The sequence below is a fragment of the Pollicipes pollicipes genome, unplaced genomic scaffold (genome assembly GCF_011947565.3).
Source record: "Pollicipes pollicipes isolate AB1234 unplaced genomic scaffold, Ppol_2.1 Scaffold_7262;HRSCAF=8765_pilon_pilon_pilon, whole genome shotgun sequence".
NCBI lineage: Eukaryota > Metazoa > Arthropoda > Thecostraca > Pollicipedomorpha > Pollicipedidae > Pollicipes > Pollicipes pollicipes.
In genome coordinates, this window is record NW_023597055.1 from 2,265,692 (window position 1) to 2,288,562 (window position 22,871).

Sequence of the window (22,871 nt, forward strand, 5' to 3'; positions counted from 1 at the left end):
CGAACAGACGTGCAGCCGCCGCGCCGACGGCGCGCCGCAAATCATCGACGGCAAACACGATCACATTGTTTGTAAGGAACGCGACGAGCAGCAATAGGAGGTAAAAACAAAGTGCGGTGGCACCCCGCCGGCCGGTGCGCCATCCCGGGCCCGGCTGGGCCAAATTTCGGCGCCGGCGGCGCAGAACCGGCGCGGCTCGCTCTCAGCCCGCTCTCTCTCGCTCGCTCGCCCCCTCTGCCCCGCGGTGGGGTCGGTCGGCCTCAGATCGCTCCCACGCTCCGGCGCGCGCGCGCGGGGCGCGGCAGCTCCTCCCCACGCACACGCACGCGCACAACTATCTAGGGGTAATCACAGCTTCGACGGAGGGTGCGCCGACAGGCGCGCGCTCCCCAATGCTCAACACTGTACAGACGCCTGCAGCGGCGGCGCCGGCGCTCAGTTGTAGATCTTGATGGCCTTCTCCAGGTAGTTGTACCGGGAGCGCTTTGGCGTCTTGTTGACGTGCTCCAGGCCCAGCCACGAGACGGCCAGCGTCGGTGAGCCTGCTGGACACGGCTGCACGTCAGCGGCGGCGGTGGGTGCCGGTGCAGCTCACGGTCACACACGGCGCCAGAACGCCGCGCATGAGCCGGGTCGACACCGTACGCAACAGGCAAGGAACACAGGCGCTAACTGCCTGCCCGGCGGGTCCCACAAACCTAACAAGGAATGTGGAAATTCCGAACACGCGTAACCCCCCATGAACACCACAAGAATAATGATCTACAGAAGTCACTAGGTGGAATGACCGCAAACACCTGCGAACCCACATGAACAGATCCGAGATTAAACCAACGTGACCATCCAGATCTCCTGGTAGGTTTGATTGCACAATTACTGCACTGATCTTTGCAAGGCTGAACGAGTTAGTGCTCCAAGGACCGTCCCTCTTCCCGTGCCGACCTCGGGCCACATAAAAACACTGCTAAACCTGAGCAGCAAAAACACCGTTCGCTGCAATGCAACAGCGGACGTGGGCGCCGCAACACCAAGAATTGACGAGTGGCATCACCATCCCAAAACGATCACAAAGACCTGGCACACACCAGCCGTGTTAACCAGGCAGGGAGAGGCGCGGCGGTAGGGGGGGGGGGGGGGCAGCAGTGGGGAGGGGACAGCTGTCCTTTCAACTTCCAAGAGTCCCGTTCCTTGAACCGAAGGTCCCTTTCTTGCATCAGATAACCGCAGTTCCGGCTCTGCTTTGCAATAACAAGACCCTCTTCCGGATTTGGAGGCCTCCTTTGTGAATCGGAAGGATCCTGCTCTGGATCAGGACACCCATTCCTGGCACAGAAGTCCTGTTTGTGACAGAGGTTCCCTTTGCTGTTTCAAGACCATCCCTGTATTCATCAGAAGGCCCCATCATGGCATTTCAATTGTAGACATCTTTTTACATGAATATTTTATACACGCAGCGATTTGACAAGGCGGCACGTACCACCGGTGCCTCCTTGAGAGCACCGCTGCCTTGTGAGGAGGCCCCCTGGGAAACCCTGTTCCCCTCCCCCCCCACACCCAAACACACTCAAAATCGGAGGCGCCGCCCCTGAACCAGCCCGCCCTGACCGCCCTACCCGCTGACCTGCGCTCAGTTTCGGTCGTATGTCCTGCATGTTGAGGTGCCAGTCGGCGTCGTCGGGCACAAACTTCTGCGTGCCCTGCGAGACGACCGCGAACCGGAACTTCTCGAACTCCTTCTCGGGCGCCTCGAGCCGCTTCTGTATCCGCTCCTTGACCGCCGAGAACGGCTCACCCTGGCCGGCGGCGACGGCGCGGCGTCAGGGGGCAGCTTGGGCGCGCGGGCGCGGGGCGCGGGCGCGGGCGCGGGCGCGGGCGCGGGCGCGGCGTGGCGGGCGCTACACGACACGGCACGGCGCGGCGGACGGGGGCGGCACGCGCCGGTCCAGTGCCCGGCTACCGGGCGCCAGTAGCCGGCCCCATCTGGCGCCGGGGAATAAGGACCGCGCACCAGCATCGTTTGCTGCAATCGGTTTTTGCGGTGAGCGGGTCTAAACCAGCTAGGCAAATTACGTCAGCAATTAGGGCGTCTTATCCGTCAAGTGGTCGGCAGCCGCTCGACGAACAGTCAGCTGTATCAGCATGCCAGCAGTTCAGACATCGCCCTTTGGGCGCTATCCGGCACAGCCCGACGCGGCGGCGACGGCGGGCTACCCTCGGCGGCACGACACTGCGCCGGCCAGGCGCGCTCAGCACTCACGTCTTTGATTTTGAGCAGGAACGGCACGCCGAACGTGGAGAAGATCTCCTTTTGGAAGTGGGCGCACGGCACGAGCAGCTCGTCATCCTCGAGCTTCAGCTCGTCCCGCGGCGTCTCCTCCACGCGGTACACCTGACCGAGGGTGGGCGAGAGAGCTCAGCGTCCACGCGGTACACATGGCGGGGAGGGACCTCCGACTTGGCACGGAACTCGGCTTCTCATTCCACTACCCCCGATTAAATAACTTCATGCCTATGACCGACATGGACGACAGCAATTCCTTTTGAACAACAGTCAGAACGTCTTTCCAGCCTCCCAACACTGTTCAACACACGAGACCAATCCACAAGCCTCTCCCAGCACGGCTATCTTGACACATCCCCCACGATTGATGATGATGATGATGGTGGTGATGATTATGATGCTGATGCTGATAACGATCATAACGATGACGATGACGATGACGACGATGATGATGACGATGACGACGATGAAGATGACGATGACGACGACGATGATGACTATTTGGGCCTGAGGCCCCCAACTGCCCTAGTCATATGACGCCAGCAAATTCCCACGTTAGCATCCCACGTCAGCACCCCTGGCGAGACTGCCTCATCGCCGTCCGTCCCGGCGTCGGCAACGCCGCCTCGCGGCCCCGCCGGCCCACCTTGGCCGAGCCGACCGGCAGCGTGTCGAGCGCAGTAAGCTCCTTGACGACGCTGAGGATCTTGTGGCCGACCACCTCGAGCAGGCGCAACTGGCCCGAGCCGCCGTCGGCCAGCTGCACCTGCTTGGCCGCCTCCTCCAGCAGGTCGCCCACCGTGCCGTCCTTGTTCGGGTACAGCACCAGCTCCTTCTCCTCCTTCAGCTTCGGACCAACCCAGATGCACTGTCGCGAGGGGGAAGGGGGGAGGAGGTCAGAGTCGCAAAAGCAGTGCGGCTGGAAACTGAACGAGCGACGTATGCTTGTTTGTGCGTGTGGTGTTTACCTCCCCACACTCCACCACTGAAGACCAGTTGTGCTGTCACGTTATAGTTGATGATGGTGATTATCTATGCAAGCATTGTCTTCTGGCTGTAAAGCATCTACGCCAGCAAAGTCGGCCAGTTGTCGTACCTTTGGGAGTCAAACTACCGTCTCCCGCTATCGCTACACTAGCCCATGAATTACGACTGAACCACTTTCTCCAGGCCTTTCTGCGAAAAGACGTCCCTCCAATGTCCGAATAACGTCCATTTCAAAGGTGTGTGGAATTCCAACACCTCATGGGTCAGGGATATTCCGATCAGAGGTCTACTACAGTCGTGGACCGCTCGGTCGTGTCAGCCACAGTCCGTGGGCAGACCGCGGCAACCTTGGTCGCCTCACCTCTGCCCTCCGCCCGCTCCACATCGGCGACACCACCCGCCCCGCACAGTCACCGTCCACGCGCCGCAGACACAGCGCATACGCTTCGACAACGAGGCGTCACTCCATCCTGGACCCCACGCTAGCGTGATCACCTCACCGCCGCCGACGCACGGCCGCTCTCGTACTGCCTCGCGGCACTCGACTCCGCCCCCCGTACCACGCCCCTGCCGCCTGCCCTGGCTGGACTCGTCCCTACCCCTCACGCCCGTGCTCCGCCACTGCCGCCGCCGCCGCGTACCTTGACCTGTCGCTTGTTCTCCAGCTCGTTGATGCGGATCGAGAGCTGCTGGTAGTAGATGCGCTTGGGCTGGCGCGGCTTGTAGCCCACCAGCAGGTCCTTCAGGGTGCCCTCGTAGGTGCAGCGCAGCGCGTTGCCGGGGCCCTCCCGGTAGCTGGCGAGCGGGCAGAGCACCAGGTCATGGTCCGCTCTCGACGGCGGGCTACAGCACCGCTCGGCCGACAGGCCTCCACGGTCCCATCACGCCGGTCAAGATCCGGACACTCACCTTCACAGACTGAAGCCTGTTTTAGTGCCGGACATGTGGCGCTGAGTCCGGTGGGGAGACTGGCGTTATCGAGCGGCGGACAGCGTGGAACACTCACACACGGAGGCGACTGTACGCCGCAGAGCATCGCAAAAATCACACGACGCAGCGTCGCGAAAACCCACTGGCAACCCCCTCCCCCCTCTCCACCTCCCCCAAAACGACACGGCAGACCCGCGCCGCGCCACGCCCGGTCCGCCCACGCACTTTTGCGCCTTGAAGAACTGCAGCATGTAGGGGTCAGTGCCGAGCCGGAGGGCGACGGCGCGCGCCATCTGGTCGTAGTTCATGCGCTGCGAGAGCTCGATCACCATGCCCGGGTCGGACGGCGCCGTCTTGTCGCAGAACGTCACCTCCACGCGGTAGAACAGGTCCCTGCCGGGCGGCCGGCACAGTGGTTACGCGGGGGTCCACGTGCCGAACGCGCACGTGACGGCAGGAGGGCGCTCTACTCCAATCTGGACGCGCGCATGACACTGCAATGGGAGAAACCTTTTTTCGTTGAAAGGGAACGTGACGCACGTCCTCACGTCCCTTCTCGTGGGGCACCAGCGACAGCATTGATCCAATTAGCACACAGGGGCCATGGCGCAATCGGGATTCGGACCCGGGCCCCCACGTGGTAGCCCCACGCGCTAACCACTCGGCCATTATGCCAGGGGAGGGACGCGGTCTGCACCAAGTCAGAAGGTCAGGTCAAGTCAAGTCGTCAAGTCACCAAGTCGCTTTCTGCAGGTAGGCGTGAATCGACTAACCTTAGCAAGTCTTGTCCACTGGACTTGTACCTGATTAATAGCTGTCATAGATCAGCTAGCCCCAGTATTCACCAGGAAGTCGTCGTTAACGCGACGCGAGCGTGATGACGGTGTGCGGACCGGCTGCTCCTCTCCACTGCGTCAGCGCTCGAGTCCAACACACACCCTCAACGCGAAGTCAGAGCTACAACACATCGTCAGACCTGAGACCCAGACTCAGACCCAGACCTGCCGCCCGAGGTCTGGAAGTCTGCGCCGCCAGCGCCCCTCGCCAATCAACCGACCAACACCCACCGATCGCGGCGCCACGCAAACGACCGTGACGACCGCGGACGTCGGCGCGTGCCGGCCGCCGCCGCGCGATTCTCACTTGAAGTAGTCCTCGACGGTCGGCAGCTCGCCGTCGCACGGGTCGTGCTCGGCCTTCTGGAAGAGGATGATGTCGCCGTCCATCAGCTCCTCCAGCGCCTTGTCCAGCGACGTCTCCAGCTCCTCCAGCCGCTCCACGTAGTTGGGCTTGAGCTCCTCGTACAGCTGCAGCTCCGTGTCGGCCGGGAAGCCCGCGCGCTCGTTCAGCAGCGGCACCAGCTCCCCTGGCGGCCGATGCGGGAAGCGTCAGTGGCGGCGCCGCAGCAGAGGTGGCGCGGCGGGCGGTCATTTGCCGCGACGGGAATCGACCCGGCCGACAACTGCGCCTCGGGACCGGGAACACCTGTGACCGGCCGCGCGCAGCTGGGGCTGCTCCCGTCATCCGACTCACGCTCGAATGATAACTGAGGATTCAGGAGGCGACGAGTGGCGCAGCTATTTCTGTAGCCCGAGGTCATTGCCAGGAATGGACGTACTTCACCCACGGTATTTGCCTTACGATTATCCGCGGTTCGTTATTAGAGGCCAGTAGAAAACGAATCCACGACAAAACAGTCACGTAAAAAGCATTTCTAACCGTCTGATCCTTTTACACCACAGCGACTGAACCCAAAGTAAAAAGCCATTTATACCACAGCAACTGACTGAATCCAAAGTAACAAGTCGACGACAGCACGCCTTACAATAAGGACCAGAGACCAAGCATCCAGAAAACAGCAGCATTCAATATCTTCAAACCCACATCCAGTGGCTCACGTCACCTCCCACTATCCAGGAGGCCCTGGTTGCCTGGCCGTGCTGGTGTGCCGGCGGTCACGTCCACGTCACCCCACACTACCCAGGAGGCCCTGGTTGCCTGGCCGTGCCGGCGACGTCCCCCCCCCCCTCCCCCACTACCCAGGAGGCCCTGGCTGCCTGGCCGTGCTGGTGTGCCGGCGGTCCGTCCCCAGCTCCGCCGGTCCTCTCGTCACCCCCGCGCCCCCCGTGCCGCCACGCCAGCACTCACGGACTTTGCTGGTGATGGCGATGTACTGATGGCCGCAGTAGTGGATCTGCTTGGTGCGCGGGTCGTACAGCTTGAAGAACAGCAGCACGTCGCTCTCCTTGTCGAAGGGCGGCAGCGTGGCGCCGGCCGGCCGGTCGGCCGGCAGCGTCTCCAGGAACAGCGTCCAGGCGGACGTGGAGTCGGCCAGGTCCGACACCTGCCCGGCCCGGCGCACGGCGGTGAGGTGGGCCGACGCGTGTCCCGGCACGGGCCGGCACGGGGCGCGAGGCAGCACTGCTGTCCGCGGCCACCGAAGACGGCGGATAATGGCGCCGCTGGGCGATGCCAATCTTCTCATCCGAGCAAACATTTGCAACCGATACCAAAAATCGCCATTCCGCGCCTCAAGATGAGCACAACTATCAACCAGTCCGCGCCCCTCCCGTGAAACGATGCACCACCAGGGGCAGCGCAATGCTTCACATCATTACACATGCCGCTCCTAACCAGCACCGTCCGGTGCAGAGCGGACTGACAGCCAAGCACGGGCGTACCTTCTTGAGGAGGTCTCCCTCCATGTCGATGACGGTGGGCCGGTTGGTCTGGTTGGTGCGGATGGTCATCGGCCACGGCCGCAGCTGGTCCACCGGGATCTTCTGCGGGGGCGGGGCGGGGCGGAGCGCGTGACCAGCGGGCGGCGGCGCGGCACACGGAGCTCCGCCCACTCTCAGAGCCGCCGCCGCTCACGCCGACACGACAGCCATACGGCATGGTGCGGCGGGACGTACAGCACACGGCTCGGTCGGGCCGCGCGAGTCGCCGGCTGCCGAGGTCGAGGCGTTCGCCGCGGGACGGCGCCGACAACGGCAGGTACGACGTCAGCCCCCGCCGCTGCCGCTCAGGACACGACACCGCAGAAGAGGAGGGCGAGGGCGTCCCCACTCACGCCTTCACGAGGAAAAGTGCATGCACGGCCACCAGAACGTGACGGGGCAGCTAGACAAAATAATCCAGCTTATCTCTACCATGTGGCTGGTCTGGCCACCGCCGGCCCCGTCCACGAGCGGCCAGTCTCGAGTACAAGTCGCAGGACCGGCCGCTAAGCGCGCCGGCGGCGGCGCCGGTCGCCTCACCAGGCTCTCGGAGAAGAGCTCCATCATCTCCTGCAGCGTGGCCGACTTCTTGACGCGGAACGTGCGGTAGTTGACCTTCTCCGGGTCGAACAGGTCGGGTCCGTGGTGACCCTCGAAGCTGTCCTCCAGCACCACCTGACGGCGCGGTCGGGTCAGACCGAGGCAGAGGCGAGCACACCCACAGGACGGCCGCCTTCGCTACCCAAGTTTCAAGGACAAAGCAAACTACAATACACAGTTGCTTTAAGGTGATGATGGCGTCAGATACTTTAAGCCGTACTCAACAGTTCACAACAAATGACAGCCGTTCCAATGCGCACAGGGTTGGTCGTGCGAAAAGGCACGAAACGTGAAATACCGCATCGTCTTTGAGTTCCGTAAGTGCCTTTCTAGATCCAACTGAAGAAAGATTATGCGACAGATCGCTCATGCAGCAATCATGCTTCTTTTTTTTGCCGCGAGATGCTAACCGCGTCTGGCGGACATCAGACCAACAACACGGGGCCCGCTGAGTTTTATTCTTCGAGCGGTCCATGAGGTTGCTCATGTGAAACTGAGCCGAGAGCCGGATTTGAAATACGGCTGCGTAGCCGGTGCGCATTCAATAAATTTAGAAATTCTCAACTCCCGGGCAAGCTTTAACAGTTATCCCACACATATGGCCGGTGCATAAAGCCACTGCCGTGTGAATCGCTACGACAGCTTGACGGCACCTCGTTTGCGGGAGGACCTACCACACTGTAGCACACGCCATCCCGCCGGACCAGGCAGCGGCCCTTCTCGTCCTGAGCCCAGTCAGCGCCGGTGCCGGACGTCATGCGCCGGCGCCGGAGCGCGTGCTCACCTGGACGGGCATGTAGAGATGCTGCTCGTTACGCTCCTTCCTGCGGATGGCCTCCAGCCGCTTCTCCTCCTGAAGCCGCTCCGTCAGCTGGCGACGCAGGCGCGTGACACCAGCGGTCAGGCGGGACATAATGTACAGTTGAACGCGACATGACTCCCAATGCCAAAAGCTTATGCACACTCTACCTCCACACATTACTTGTACTGCACAGCCTTGTACACGGCATGGGTCCTACACGACACGATGAATGATTCCAAAACTAGAACTGGTCACTACTTATGTAAAGAAGACTCGTAAAGGCTTCACGTATACCCGACATTGCTTCAACTGCAGAAACTCACACATAACACGAGTATTACACGACAAAACGTACGCTGCCAAAAACATATACTAGTCATTACTTCCACCACACAGACATGACCACAAGCCTTTGCTGTAGCACTAATTCGCGAAATGCAGCAGAATTAATACCGAGTATAATTTTTTTTAGGCGTAAGTTTTGTCGCGTAGCACTTATGTCGCGTATAAGTTTTTGCAGTTAAGTAATGCCGAATATAAGTACTAACCGCAGAAATGTCTTCAGTAAAAGTATTGACGAGCATAAGTTTTTGCAGCATAACCTTAGTCGCGTAGCACCAATGTCACGCATAAGCATTGGCAGTAAAGTAACGCCAAAGCATTCCTGTCGGCAGTCTTCGTTATAGCACTTTCTGTCGTGGGAGCATCCAGATGGCGGCGAAAATCACAGTCGAGACATCTCCCGGCGCGGCGAGACAGCGCGCCCGCACCCGGCGAGCGCCGCTCCCTCTCCCTGCCAGCAATCTGCGACAGCTGATCCCCGGTCGGGTGGCCCCACCGCAGCGGCGCCACACAGACACAGACCAGCCAGCGCCGTGACTCCAGGTGCGTCAACGGGCGGTCGCCGCCGCCGCCGCGTGCGCGCCACTGCCGCCAGCGGCGGCCGAGCGCCGCCGCCGCGCGCGCGCGCGACCCACCTCCAGCGGTATGTCGTCCTCGGTCACTTCCTGCAGCACCTCGGCCAGCAGCGACTTGCGGATGTAGACCAGCATGTAGGCGTTGGTGCAGTGTCGCACGGTCAGGTTGAGCTCCTCGTCCTGGCCGCCGAAGTTGTGATCGATCGCCTCCTGGCGTGTGCAGCGCGACACCACGTCGTCGTCGAACTTGCACCACTGGCGGCGGCGGCGGACGGGGGGTTAACGTCGGAGGGGTCGGAGGACGGGCACCGAGGCGCCGTCCGTCCGGCTGGCGGGCGGGGGGTCCGATCCGAGGCTGTCTCCCGCGCGAGTGAACGTCACTTGAGCCCGGTCGTTAAGTCGGCCGCGGAGTATCGGGAGTTTCCCTGCCCCGCCGCCGTCCGGTCCAGGGCCCCGGGGACGCAGAGCGCCGGCGGCGCCCGGTGGGCAGCGGGCGCTGGTATACACCCGGACCAGACCTCACACAGCCGCCCACTACCGGGGCGGAGGCGGCCTGCCGGTCAGTGAGAAGCCCAGCGCTCCGCCGAGACTGCGCCGGGAGTGCCGGTCGGCCGCACAGGCAGCCTCCGGACGATTAACAACAGGCCACGGGCGCAGTCCCCGCGCCACAGAACAGATGTACAAGATACAATGCACCGCCGGACCAGCGACAGCTCCGCCGTGACGAAGCGTCGGCAGGTGTGGAGCACGGCATTGACGGGGCATTACGAGCCGACTACGTCACGAGCGGCGCCGGGCGAGGTTCGCACTCGAGAGAAGCGCTCCGCGCCCACCTTGCCGTCGCCCCTGGGGTTGATGAAGACGACATAGTGGCCGCCGTGGTTGTCGCCCGAGTGGACGAGCACGGCGTGGAGGACGTAGTCGGCCGCCGGCGTGCTGTCCGGCGCCTGCAGGAACGCATTCAGGTGCAGCACGTCCGGGAACTCGAACCTGCCAGCATCGGCGGCCGTCAGTCGGGGCGGGTCCATCAAGAAGCCCAACACCATTGGGAAGCCGCGCCTGCCGGCCTCAGAATCCAGGCCAGGTTATGATCCGACGCGCGTCGGATCCGACCGTTGCAACTTGCAACCAGGATCCGACGCTGCGGCTTTGCACCGGCTCTGGAGAAACTGCGCGTGCGCACGCGCCAGTGCTCCGTTCACCCAGTGTCGGCGGTTCATGTCCGCGGGTGCGCGTGCTAGTTCGCGGTGAGCGTCACCACCCCCGATAACATCACGCCTCACAGGTGGCCCATTAAGCGACCTCGCATTAACGTGAGACCACAGCCCACGCGGACCAAGCGGAGCGACGGCGACGTCATTTCATAATTGACCGGATGTCAGCCGGGCGGGCGCCGGCACGGCCCGGTCTCTGATCTTTGCGATCAAACGGGCGGGCCGCACCAGCGGGCAGCTCAGACAGCGTCGGCCGTCGGTCGCGGCGGTCACCGGGCGCGTGCCCCACGCATCGCCCGCGGAACCGATCGCCAAACAGAGACCGAGTCAAACTCCTGTCCCATCGCCGCGGCTGCCGACGCTGCACGGTCCGCATCCGCGCAGCCTAACTTAACTTAACCTTCGCTTTCGCGATGAGCACCGGCATTGCTATGACGACGACTGGTCATCATCTGCGAGCAGTCGTCCAGTCGTCAGCAATGTGACTGGTCATCGATGACCTGGTGGTGATGACGACTTGGGGGCGCGCCGACGACCGAGGTCATCTGGCGCCATAGTCCCGCTCAAACCAGAAAGGAGGCCCGCGCTCGCTGGTGCGACAGCCGGGCTCGGGAGGCAGGCATGCGAGCCGGAACCATCCATCAGACGGCTGACCGGGCGCCCGTCCCTCGCGGCGCCCTCCTCCAGCGTAGACAGACCCCGCACCCCTCCACTGACCGTCCCGCCCACCCGGGGCGCGCCACGCCACGCACCGGTCGTTGAACTTGACGCTGCTGTCGGTGATGGGGTCGTACTGGAAGCGCATCAGGTGCAGGTGCAGCACGGGCGGCAGCGTCTCGAAGATGACGCCCTTGACGGCCTCCTGCAGGCCGTGCTCACCGGCCGCGTACTTGTTGTCGCCGTCCAGTGTCTGCGGCTCCACGTAGTCCTTGAACGACTCGTATACTGGCGGCGCGCCAGGGCGGAGGTCAGAGGTCAGAGGCCAAGCGGGGAGCGGAACGAGGCGCCGGCACGACGCGCTGGGGATTATCGAACTGCCGATAAAATAGCAATAACAAAGAACTAAGACGTACAACGCAATGTGACAAGAAAATCTAGAGCCCTGTAAGCGCCTCGCACATCTAATGAGAACAGGAAGGTCATCATTTAACTGAATCAACTGGGTAGGGTAGCTGAGCGAGCAAAAATTAAAGCCATCCATTGGCTATGACCGTCAAATCCCTCAGCCAAGCAATGCTCCAAAACGCTGAAATGCTCTACACTGCTGTCTGTGGTTCAGCGGACGATGCCGAGGCGCCGGCTCGCCTGCGCCCGATCCCACGTGAGCGCGGCGCGAGGCCGGCGCGACGCGTCCGCCACTCACTGTTCTTCTTGTCCTTGATGTTGAGCTGGATGTCGTAGTAGGTCTCGGTGAGGCTGGACTGGTAGTCGACGTGCTTACACCGGCAGTAGGAGATGGTCTTGCCCTCGAACAGCTTGGGGATGACGCCCTCCACGCACGTGCCCTTCATCTTGGTCTCCAGCTTGTCCAACAGCTGGAGCAGCACCGCAAGGTGAGGACTAGACATCACGTGAACTACGTCGCAATAGTCATCATAACGCGCGTGACTTGGACGTGACAAGTAAAGCAGTGTAGTCCGATTTCCGTCCTCCTTCGGCTTTAACCACGCACGCTCCCACAATGACGTTGGAAGAGCAAGGCACATTTAAAGCATCAGGAGTATATCGTCGCAAAGCCACGGCATGAAGTCAGCTCAGCTCCATAGCTGGTTGTGCAACGCCGGTGCTACCGGGTACGCGTGACAGGTTATGACTGCAATGCGGCACATTGCCCAGTAATAATGATTCACTTCTGACATGCGCGAACTGCCGCACATCGGAGGGGCCCCAAGGCTCCGACCAAGACTCGCGACGGGGATACGGGCCTGGCCGTATCTTCCAGATATGATTTTAGCGGAAATATTACGGGTGGTGAAGATAATGAGCATAATTTGATGCAAACATCATGCAAAAGCATGACAACATACAGGACATTTTGCGACACCGTGTGATCGCTGTGCGCAGCGCAAGATTGGTAAGCGTGAATTATACTGACATCAAGCGTTGGAGACTGGTGCCTGCTCAAGCTTCCACAACTAAATGCCCACCACTATGGTACGAACTACGCCGGGTAATAGGTACCTGACGCGAGTCCCTCAAAGTCCCTCAAAGAGTCCCTCAAAGTCCCTCAAAGCCACCCAACTTCATCCAGACAAGCCAGCCGCTGCTCAGAACGTTCCCCGTGGAGGCCACTCAGAACATCGGCCGCTCAGAGCTCTAGAGAACTCATGCTTGCCCGGGTACTCGCCACTCCGCAGTCTCCGCCCCGGAGTGCTTACTGGCCCGAAGAACTCCCGCTCGGGCCACAGGGCCGCGCTCGGCAAATCCAGCGTACACCACCGACCGCGGCGCCAAGTGCAGCCCGCCGCGCAGCCACCGCTCGCAGCACCTCTCTCGTCCACGCCTGCCGCCACTCCCGGGCAGGCGCGCTCCCCCACTCGGCGCACTGACCACTCTGAGGAACTCCTGCACGTCGTGCTGCATGAACGAGTCCATGGTCTCCCAGCCGAACGACTTGGTCAGCTTCTTGGTGCCGACCGGCTTGTCCGAGAACTGCAGCTCGTAGAAGACGCGTTGCAGCGCCAGCGCCACCGACTTGGACGAGTCGTCGTTCTCCGTCGGCATCTTGTACACCGCCTGCAAGCGCAGACCATTAACGACCGGGTCTTCAACTCCAGGCACAGGAGCGCGCGGCGTCTCTCGTCAACATCGGACTCAACAGCGCTCCTGAATACAGAGAGCCCGCGCACGCATAAGCAGACGTTCAGCTGACACATGAAATAGGGGTGGACGGACGGCTGTCGTTACGCGCCCACAGACAGAGACAAACAGACAGACAGACAGACAGACAGACAGACAGACAGCCAGCCAGCCAGCCACCAGCCAGGCCAGCCAGCCAGCCAGCCAGCCAGCCAGCCAGCCAGCCCAGCCAGCCGCCAGCCAGCCAGCCAGCGCCAGCCTAGCCAGCCAAGACAGACAGACAGACAGACAGACAGACGACGACAGACAGACCAGACAGACAGACAAGCCAGCCAGCCAACCATAACCAGCCAGCCAGACAACGACAGACAGACAGACAGGCCCGTCCACAACGTCCGGCCGCTTCCGATGGTCGGGAGGTCTAAGCCCGAGCAACAACCGGCGAAGGTGTCGGTGGAACGCGTCCGCGCCTGCTGAAACGCCGAATTTGGGGCGACGGACTGGCGGTATGTGGGACAACAGACCGGAACGGAAGGGTTTGAGATGGTTCACTCGCCTTACATGACTGGTACGAATGCCGAAGGTCCAGACAATCCCCCGCGACCTCGTGTTCTCTCCCCCCCCGGCCCTACACACACACACACACACACTGTCAATCATCGTACACCCGCACGACTACGCTGTGTTACACCTGGACTCGATTACTTGACTCGGACCTCCAGACATACGGCCTACCTCAACCATAAACGCTGACGTATTTTCGCGTGAGATCAAACGCATCCATCCGACTCACGAACCCCCTTACTTAAGTTGTAGGTCGTGAGGAACCAACCACAGGGTTGTAGGTAGGGTTGTGGGGTGTAGGTCGTAGTAGGTTGCGAGGAACAAACTACAACGCAAATACAAAAGCACATAAAAACGTTACACCACCGGGCCACGCCACTTTGGTCGACGCGCACAACCTCCATGGCGCACGGTACGGTCCGTTGACTCCCCGCACGACTTTCGTTCGGCGGCGCGCGCTCCGGTGGCGTCGCAATCTCACCTTGCGTATGGTGTTTGTGAAGAAGAGCGTCTGCAGCAGCGAGTTCATGTAGCAGGTGGCGCCCTGGTTCTTGAGACCCACGTAGCCGGTGTGCTTCTTGGAGTCCCAGCTGACGCCGTGCGGCGCGTCAGCGTTCACCTTGACCTGGGGTCGGCGCAGGTCAACGGGGTGAGGTCGGGCGGCGGCACCAGCTTCGTGAAGGGTGCAAGAAACAGTGGATGATTAAGACACTTAACATGACCACGTCTAAGCTCATTTATTGAATGAGTTCTAAGTTTCAGGTTCTTTATGTTATATCACATGCCAAAAAATCAAAACAACCAGATTTCTTAAGTCACACAACCGGCCACGACCGTTCAACGTCATCCCAGCAGGCCTTCAGCAACTGACAAAACACGCTGCAGATTTGAAGTCAGAATCAAGCGGCGTCACCTCAGCTTCGGCACGCCACGTTCGACATCTCAGCCAGCACATGTCACGACGCGGCCGGCGCCGCCACCGCCCCCCCCCCCCCCCCCCCCCCCCAGACGGCAGAGTACTCTCCGCTTGTCACCCGCGGACCACACGTCCTCCCGGCGCCTCGCGCCCCACACGCGGCCGGCACGCACCTGCAGTGTGATGGTGTCGTCTTGATGTAGCCCCTCTCCTCGTCCAGCACCTCGTTCCAGGTCATGAAGTGGCTGAAGCCCCAGTCGTTCTCCTTGCTGTAGAACAGGTGGGTAATCTCTGCAACGGGCGACCGGCGGTCAGGCGCCGGCCTCGGCGCTCGCGCCGCCGTCCGGGAGTGTCCGGCCAGCGGGTCAGCGGCGGCTTCAGGCTGTCGCGGCTGGGACGCGGCGCGACCGGGCGCCGTGTTCGGACGGTCGGCCGCGCCAGCCACGCTTCCGCCGGCGTCGGGCGGACGACCGAGCCACCCGACGCCGCCGTGGTAGCGCGCGCCGCCTTTGCGTTTGTGTGGTGACAGGCGCGGTGTTGCCCCATCCGCGACCATTCGCCGATACACGCCGCCACTGACCAGGCGCGCACGCCGGCCGACCCTGGACTCCGATCAACATGGCGTGGCCTCTACCCGCCGGCGTCATCTCCAACTCGTCCCACGACCCCACTACTACCCATCCCTTACCTACCCCCCCCCCCCCCCCCACCCCCACCCCAAAGGCAGCAAGGCAGCAATCGAGGCCACCGGCCGCCACGTGTTGACACCCAGCACCCCGTCCCGCGGCCGTGCCGGTGCCGGCGTCACGTCGCCACCCGGCCGACCGCGTCACTACAGAGCGCGCGAGGCGGGCGCGTCGGGCTGGCCGGCGCCGGCGGTCGGCGGCGGCCCGGCCACTCCACTCACTTCTATTGAAGTCGTCCACGCCCTCTTTCACAGAAAGAAGCCGCAGCTCGGCGCTCGCGTGGCAGCTCCAGGAGGCCGACTCCGAGTCGGCATTGCACTGCCCGGCACGCGGGGGCGCAGCGTTAGACGAGGGGCGTCGTGCGCGCGCGCACGCACGTGCAGCAGAGGTGGCGCTGGCTGAGCGACGAAACGACGTCTGAATGAAAACATCGTGAAGACGCCCGCAGTGGAATTGTCATTGCGTGACCCCAGATGCATCAGAACCAGAACATGGTCCCAGGACACACCCAGTCTTCCCCACATCAAGACAGAAACCAAGTCCAAAAGAACGCGATCCACGCGTACAACAGCAGCTTCTAGTCTAAAGGCGCATCAGAAGCAGCCCACCATCCCAACATGGGCACGTCCGCACCAGCACAACGCCGCACCGGAACCCCACAACACAACACAACACAAACGCCGACACGACGCTGCGGCCGCCGCACTGTATGCTCCGCCACGCTCCGCCCTCCCCCTCCCGTGCCAGTGGTGGCGACGCACCTGTAGGAAGAAGCCGAGGCTGCGCTGCGGCTTGCGGTCCTGGCCGGGATTGGTGCGCGGCATCACCATGATCTTCCACGGCAGGTTGCGCACGAAGCACGGCGGCGAGAACACCGACTCCTTCAGCTTGCTGAAGTTGGGCACCGAGAACGAGAACGTCGCCTCCGAGCGTGCCTCGTCTGCCGGTGGGGCGGGGCAGATCACATCAGGTCAGGTCAGGTCAGGTCAGGTCAGGTCATGTCAGGCGGCCAACGCACGTGATCCGGGGTATCTCCGTGTTCGCGAAGTTACCGCACCACTAACGCCTTATTCGGGGCGTCTACACGAACCAGCAAACCATAGCTCAGGTGTTTACATGCTCCACACGCATCCTACACACAAACCACAGCCACGGGATATGCGCGAGTCCCTCAACCCCGACGACAGACTCAACTGCGCAGAAGGCATCAGTCCGATTCAGCGCGCGCCCCGGTCCACCAGGACCGCCGGCTCGCGAGCAGCCGCCGCCGACCGAAATCGAGCCCCTCGGCGGCCAATCGACGGGCGCCGTTCGATAACTCCGATACACGGGTGAGCGACGGTGTGCGTGCGTGCGGCCACCTCGGCGAGCGGGAAGGACCACCGCTGCCGGCGGCTAGCCGGCGGCGGGGCTCACATCACACGGGCACCGCTGTTTTGGGGCGCGCTGACAACAGCTGTGGTCGCTTACCTTACATTTAGGATGTTACTAGTTCTACTACAATTAGCTCACACTTCGTCCCATTCAGCACACCTACGGTCACTTCGCTTACAGTTGCTCCAGCTCTGTGTCCCGCTCCCACCGAGCCCAAATGTTTTAGTTCGCTCCCACTGGCCAGCAGTGACCCAGACACAGGTGCCGGTGGAGATGAGGGGGCGGGGGGGGGGGGGCGGTGGTACGCACCCTCCTCCATCTCAGCGTCCTGGGTGGTGGTGACCAGACAGACGTCCGTGTCGCCGTTCAGCTGCTCCGGCCGCGCGCCGCCGTCCGGCGCCGGCTCCACGGCCGCCCGCTCCGTCTCGTCCAGCGCCTCTGTCGAGTCCGCTGGCGGCCGGGCGGCGAAACGTCAGTTACGACGGTCGGCGACGGGTGGCAGCAGCGGAGGCCGCTGATGCTCGATGAAGCGGCCATTACGTGCGCATCCACTGGGGCGAAATGACTTTGAATTGACTATGTTTGCACAGCCTTCCACGTCACTCTCACCCGTCGTGTACCGTACAGAACGGGATGTTATGACTCTCGCATTTCAAGAATCACAAGCCGTGGCTGAAGTGCACAACTGTCTAAACTGGAGTTGTCTGAAGTGCACAACTGCTTCTTGCATGCTGTTCATGATCCATTAGTCCTGCAGAGGAGACAGGGTTCACCATCTGTGACATACGTCATGTCATCTGTATAAAGCATCCACAACCCTACTGCCAGCACGTTATGTCACGGACGCTGTTTTCATTTACTCTCGCCCCTCTTGTGAACAGCGGCGTCTGATCCTGGATGTAGTGAGGTGGGATGACGTACTGATCGCACTACTCACATGCCTCCACATCTGGATCACAGAAAAGTTACTATTCAATCAGTAATAATGATGGGGGCTTTCCGTTTCGCCGACTGCCAGGGCCATTTCGATACGGATGCGTTTATTCAAATCATGTGGGATGTGGTGGTGGCGTGGCGGGGACCGGAACCCAGGATCGTCAGGTCCAGAGCCGAGCGCTGTAACCACTACACCACCACCAGCTCCCAAAACTTACCAGTTCAACATTTTCTGAATGCAAACTGGCAATCAGCACAAATGCATACTATTACCCAAAATTACCACCTGTACCAAACAGTATCTTGGCGCTCCAAGGCTTTAATCTAAGTATGCAGGAGACTGAATTATCACCAAATATATCAATTATCATCAAAAATTTGACCAGTCAAATAAAAAATCAATATACATGAGTCTGAAATGCTATGGCAGGGAACAGGAAGACGTCCCGTCCGCAAATATATTTATTAAAACGTTACCACCTCTGCTCTCCCCAGCCACTCAAAGCTTGGAGAAGCTGGAAAACTCACCATGTGAAAACACAATCCCCCCCCCCCCCCCCGCCCTCCATTGGAGCACCAGAACGGCATGACTTCACGTAAGGTTGTCATTGTTTTGAAGGCACACAACAGATGAAGGAAATTTTGTTCGGTTTCTTTAAGGAAAAACCACGCCCTTCCATCAATGTCATGCATAAAACACAGCCAGACGGCAAAACAAATGGGTAAGTACGCGCCTTCAATACAATTGATGCAATTTTTCTATCGATAAAAACTCGATGTTTTTTATAATGTCTCGGAACTCATGTCCCATATTTGGATCATTGCATGCCAACTCCACCAACGAAGGGTCACTTTTGGTACCCGACCATCTGGGATCTCAACGAGACTACTAGACGAGACTAAAGAGACTAAGTACAAATTACATAAGCAGTGCATCTGACGACCTCCTCACGCAACCCAATGGGCTATCTCCGCCTGTTCTCACCGGCAAATCCTGCCTCAAGTCGGCGGTGATGCGTGCGAACCCATGACTGCCCTCCCTTCACTACGCGCGCCCGTCCCAGACCATTTCAGACGGCCAGTGATAGGGCGGAAGGGTTGGGGGAGCGGCCGTCTGCCGCTGCACGCAGGAGCGCCGATTCGGTGCTCGATGGATGATTGGTACGAAAATGTCCGCTTCGTTTTTCGTGCAATACAAGGTAAAAGGCATGGGAATCCATAACTTGTGCTTGTTTTAAAATGCAAATGTCCATGTTTATTAAAACTAGATTTTCCAAAGTTCACCGAGTTGGGCTTTCCGGCGCTTCGAATGCGCGATCATACAACGCACATGACAGATATATGTATGTCGTACTTTTGGCCCATTGGTGTGTGAAATGTAGCCATCTGTGGGCCAGCCTCCTCACTAATTTGAGCATGCAAATAGGCACAAACAACCAATGTAGTAATGCTTTCCCAAATATGGTTGGGTAAACATTGCCTTTTCAATGAAAAATGAGAAAATGTACTCAACTCAAAAAGCATAGCTTCCATCACCCACATTTCCTCAAATCATTTTCTGAGCTAGGGAGATCCTTACTCACAGCATTTTGCCCGAATCTCAGCATGGGAAGCATCAACTGGTTGATCTGGTGTGGAATGACCCACTTGACACACTTCACACTTAAAAGGTGACAAGCATGTGTTTGACATTCCAAAGAAATGAGCTCCACAGCTGCAAGCATGTGTGTGTGTGCCATTGGAGCTCCACAACACAGCTGCTGAGGCTGTATAGCATCACCTGCCTCTCACCCTGGCAGGAAGGGCAGGCACAACAGGGAATCAAGCCACACAGCTGTGAAACATGGCTGCAGCGCATGTGGCTTGGTCATTTATGGCATGGTTAGGTATGCATAGCAGCCCAACTGGAATGTTATGGAACATTATCCCTCATTAACATTCTGTGCATCCCCATTGACATTCCACCAAAAATGCCCCAGAATAACCCTGTATCTCAGAGCAGTGTGCCACAGCTGTCACACACGATTCTCTGATTCTGAAGCAAGCTCCTCTTTGCCTAAAATATATCTCTCATGTTTTGTAAATCTTGGGTTTGCTAGATGCATACTAGAAAAGCCATTTTGGCCTTGATTATATTACTGGCATGTTAAAGAATGTACTTGTTGACCTCAAACATGACTTCAACCATTTAAGACCTTTCAGAAGATCAAATTTGATGACATTTTCTGATCAAAACCAACTAAGGGAATTTGGGAGCACACTAGTGGCTTTTAACAAGCTATTTGGGAGGGAAAAGTTCACAGTCAAAGATGACAGGAGGTGTCCAGACATATATATCTCTCAGGAGATTATCAAGCAAAAGAACTGTGGTCACAAAAGGCAGCAATAGCAATGCATTATCTTAGCACAGCTTTCAACAGCTTTCAAGCCTGCAAGCCCATTACAATTGTACTGCATCACATTTGCAAACAGTTTGTAAGTTTCACATCCTGTGTTTTACCCACAGATAGCAAAAGTCAAATGAATGTTGTGATGGCAAGCAATGTAAAAATGTTGAAAAATGAGCAACAATGCTGAGTACCAAAAAATGCTCAAATTCACACAACATTCTCTCTCACTTCTTGCTACTGAAGAAGAGGGCCAGGAAAATAAAGTGGACCATCAAATGTAACTGTTGGGTTGGGCTACATGTCAGCAGGAAATGGAAATGTGGTTTTTGAGCTTGGTTACAAATAAGACAAAGTATACTAAAAGTTCTGTGTCGAGAGTGCCTTAGGTTCCCTCACATTAACATCCAATTTCAGCAATGACCAGGCTTTCATAATTTGACTGCTGGAAAAATAATAAAATATGCACAGTTGTGCCATGAGATAACCAGGATGAGAAATGTTCTCTAACAGTTACATTCATCAAAATTGTTTGCTTCTGGCAGACGTATGCTTGGATCCCAAGGGCAGACCCTGAATCACCAAGTGTTCCATGCTACCAGGATCAAGGAATTTGGAAGGGGGCTCTAAGCACAAGTCAGCCTCTTCATTGACCAGAATAGTATGGCAACCTGCTATAAGCAATAAGCACTAACGATTTGTTGGAGCTCTTCTCTCTCCTAGCAATCAGACATTTCACTAGACACTCAGACATTTTAATTGACAATGTGAGATATTGAACCAACCTTATATGGTGAATCCACATCATAATTCAACAAATAGACCACCTGCAGGTTAAGGTGGCAATAACTTTCAATTAATATGAAAAAGTAAGATCATTATCAAGATACCTAGTGCACAATTGCCACTTTGATCTGGTCAAAACATGTTTCTGTGAGATGACAACATGTCATCAATGAGTAAATCCAACCAGGTTCACAGGAAAGTGCCAATGAGTTTAAGTAAAAATTATATCATGTTCTATCTGCATCACCTTTTAAACAGCAAAAATGGCCCTTCCAAGCCATGGAAAAGTTACCTTATTTCAATGATCAATATCTCTACCATGTCCTGCACACATCATAAGTACTACATGCCTTTGTATTTAAGCGACTGCCAATGTTTTTAGCAATTTTTTAAGATAAGGTTTCATAAGAAAAAGATTATCAATTTAAGCCACAGATTCTCTAGTTTTGGTCATGCATTTTCAATATAGATACAAGAACTCCTTAAACAGCAAGTAATTGCAAAGTGTACACACATGACAGGTAACATACCACAGCTAATGACACTGCCCCCACTAATAGCTTGGAAATGTGAAATCAACCTACAGTTAACATTGTAACACCTACTGACTTCACCTATTCTTGCAGATTAGCTGGGAAATCTAGCATCTATGCTGGCTGAACTGTCAACAATCTATGGATGCATACATAGCACATATAGAAAGTCATGACTTTTAAAATGTTACTAATGCATTAGTTGTAAACTTTACCATCATTGTTATTATTTGAAAGAAACATAACACATGAAAAACAAGAGCATACATGTGATCATGTCACTGTGCAAAAGCTCATACCATGTCACTGTCACTACCATTGCCAGAGCATCACAAAGTGTATTTCCATATTCAGAATTATTTATAAGGCCTCCAATAGCCTGCTGCACTACATCTTATCCATTGCTTCCTAGAAATTTGTGCACCTACTTCCAGAACCTTATTCCAGAAATGGAAATAACTACCCCAGTTGGCATCATTGATTCAGGTTCCCATGCCTTGGAAGAAAACAACAAAAAAACAACAAACGACTTGTACCACCCCATCATACCAATACCCCGCCCCTCCAAAATTTCTGGTATGCATTCTGTCAGCAAGTGCTTATTTATTCACACCTGAATGCCATCATCTGAGAACAGTCTCAATGAGAACATCTCACCTTCCTGAGTTTCCATGTCTTCAACACTGTTATAAATGCTGTCTTGATCTGGTTCTTTACTTTCTGGCTCCACTATGTGGTTCATGTTGTTCTCAGAGGGAGGCGACAGGGACAGCCGCCAGTGCACCTTTCACTTTCCTGTGATTCGTGACCGTTTTATCTTTACCACCAGAATTTTTCCCCGATACGGTCACTTTTACGTGCTTGCTCGCGATGCGCCCAATGTCTGCAAGCCGAGTATTCCCCTTCGGCGAGGGGTTCACAAGTGCTCCATGAACGAACGACAGTTCCCAACAACTAATTGTCCGCTGTCAATGACTCATACTATTACCAAGCTCTGCATGCACTAGCCGTCACTGTCTCCGGTCGAAATCTCCAGCGGCATTCACGCCACCGGCACATTCTCGCCACACACAAAACACAACACACATGCAGATTACAAATGGCGGCCGTGCCAAGCCGTGCGGTCTTTGAGAGCCAGCGCGTATGGGTAATTTGCTCTTGTAACCCTAGAATATATAAGTTGATACCAAATTACCATATTTTGCACTATAAATGTGTGCGAATCCTTGCAAGCTCTTTTTTGATGGTATGCAATGCATCTGCGATCATTACCGGGTCTGAGACTTTTAAACACATACAAACCTGCGCGCAAAAGGGCGAGACTGCGTGCACAAGTAATAGATATCCTCGCTTGAACAGAGTGGAGGAACGAACGTTTTTAGCGGCTGCGTGATATACAAAACGAGGCTGCCTTTTTTATCGCGTAGGAAAGGGCTACA

The 22,871-nt window shown here is 57.6% G+C and overlaps 1 protein-coding gene across 1 annotated transcript; it reads right to left on the reverse strand.

Annotated features, from left to right (window-relative positions):
• Positions 1 to 41: 41 nt before the first annotated feature.
• LOC119113870 (ubiquitin carboxyl-terminal hydrolase 7-like) lies at positions 42 to 22,529 on the reverse strand. Its single transcript, XM_037238103.1, is given in 23 exon segments — positions 42 to 542; positions 1,622 to 1,793; positions 2,258 to 2,389; positions 2,928 to 3,149; positions 3,910 to 4,063; positions 4,424 to 4,591; positions 5,342 to 5,564; positions 6,347 to 6,542; positions 6,880 to 6,981; positions 7,459 to 7,593; positions 8,303 to 8,389; positions 9,298 to 9,492; positions 10,071 to 10,227; positions 11,204 to 11,396; positions 11,815 to 11,986; positions 13,002 to 13,187; positions 14,296 to 14,439; positions 14,904 to 14,926; positions 14,929 to 15,021; positions 15,638 to 15,734; positions 16,178 to 16,356; positions 17,100 to 17,240; positions 22,090 to 22,529. Coding segments are annotated over 23 exon segments (3,363 nt in total). The 5' UTR covers positions 22,175 to 22,529; the 3' UTR covers positions 42 to 435.
• Positions 22,530 to 22,871: the final 342 nt, after the last annotated feature.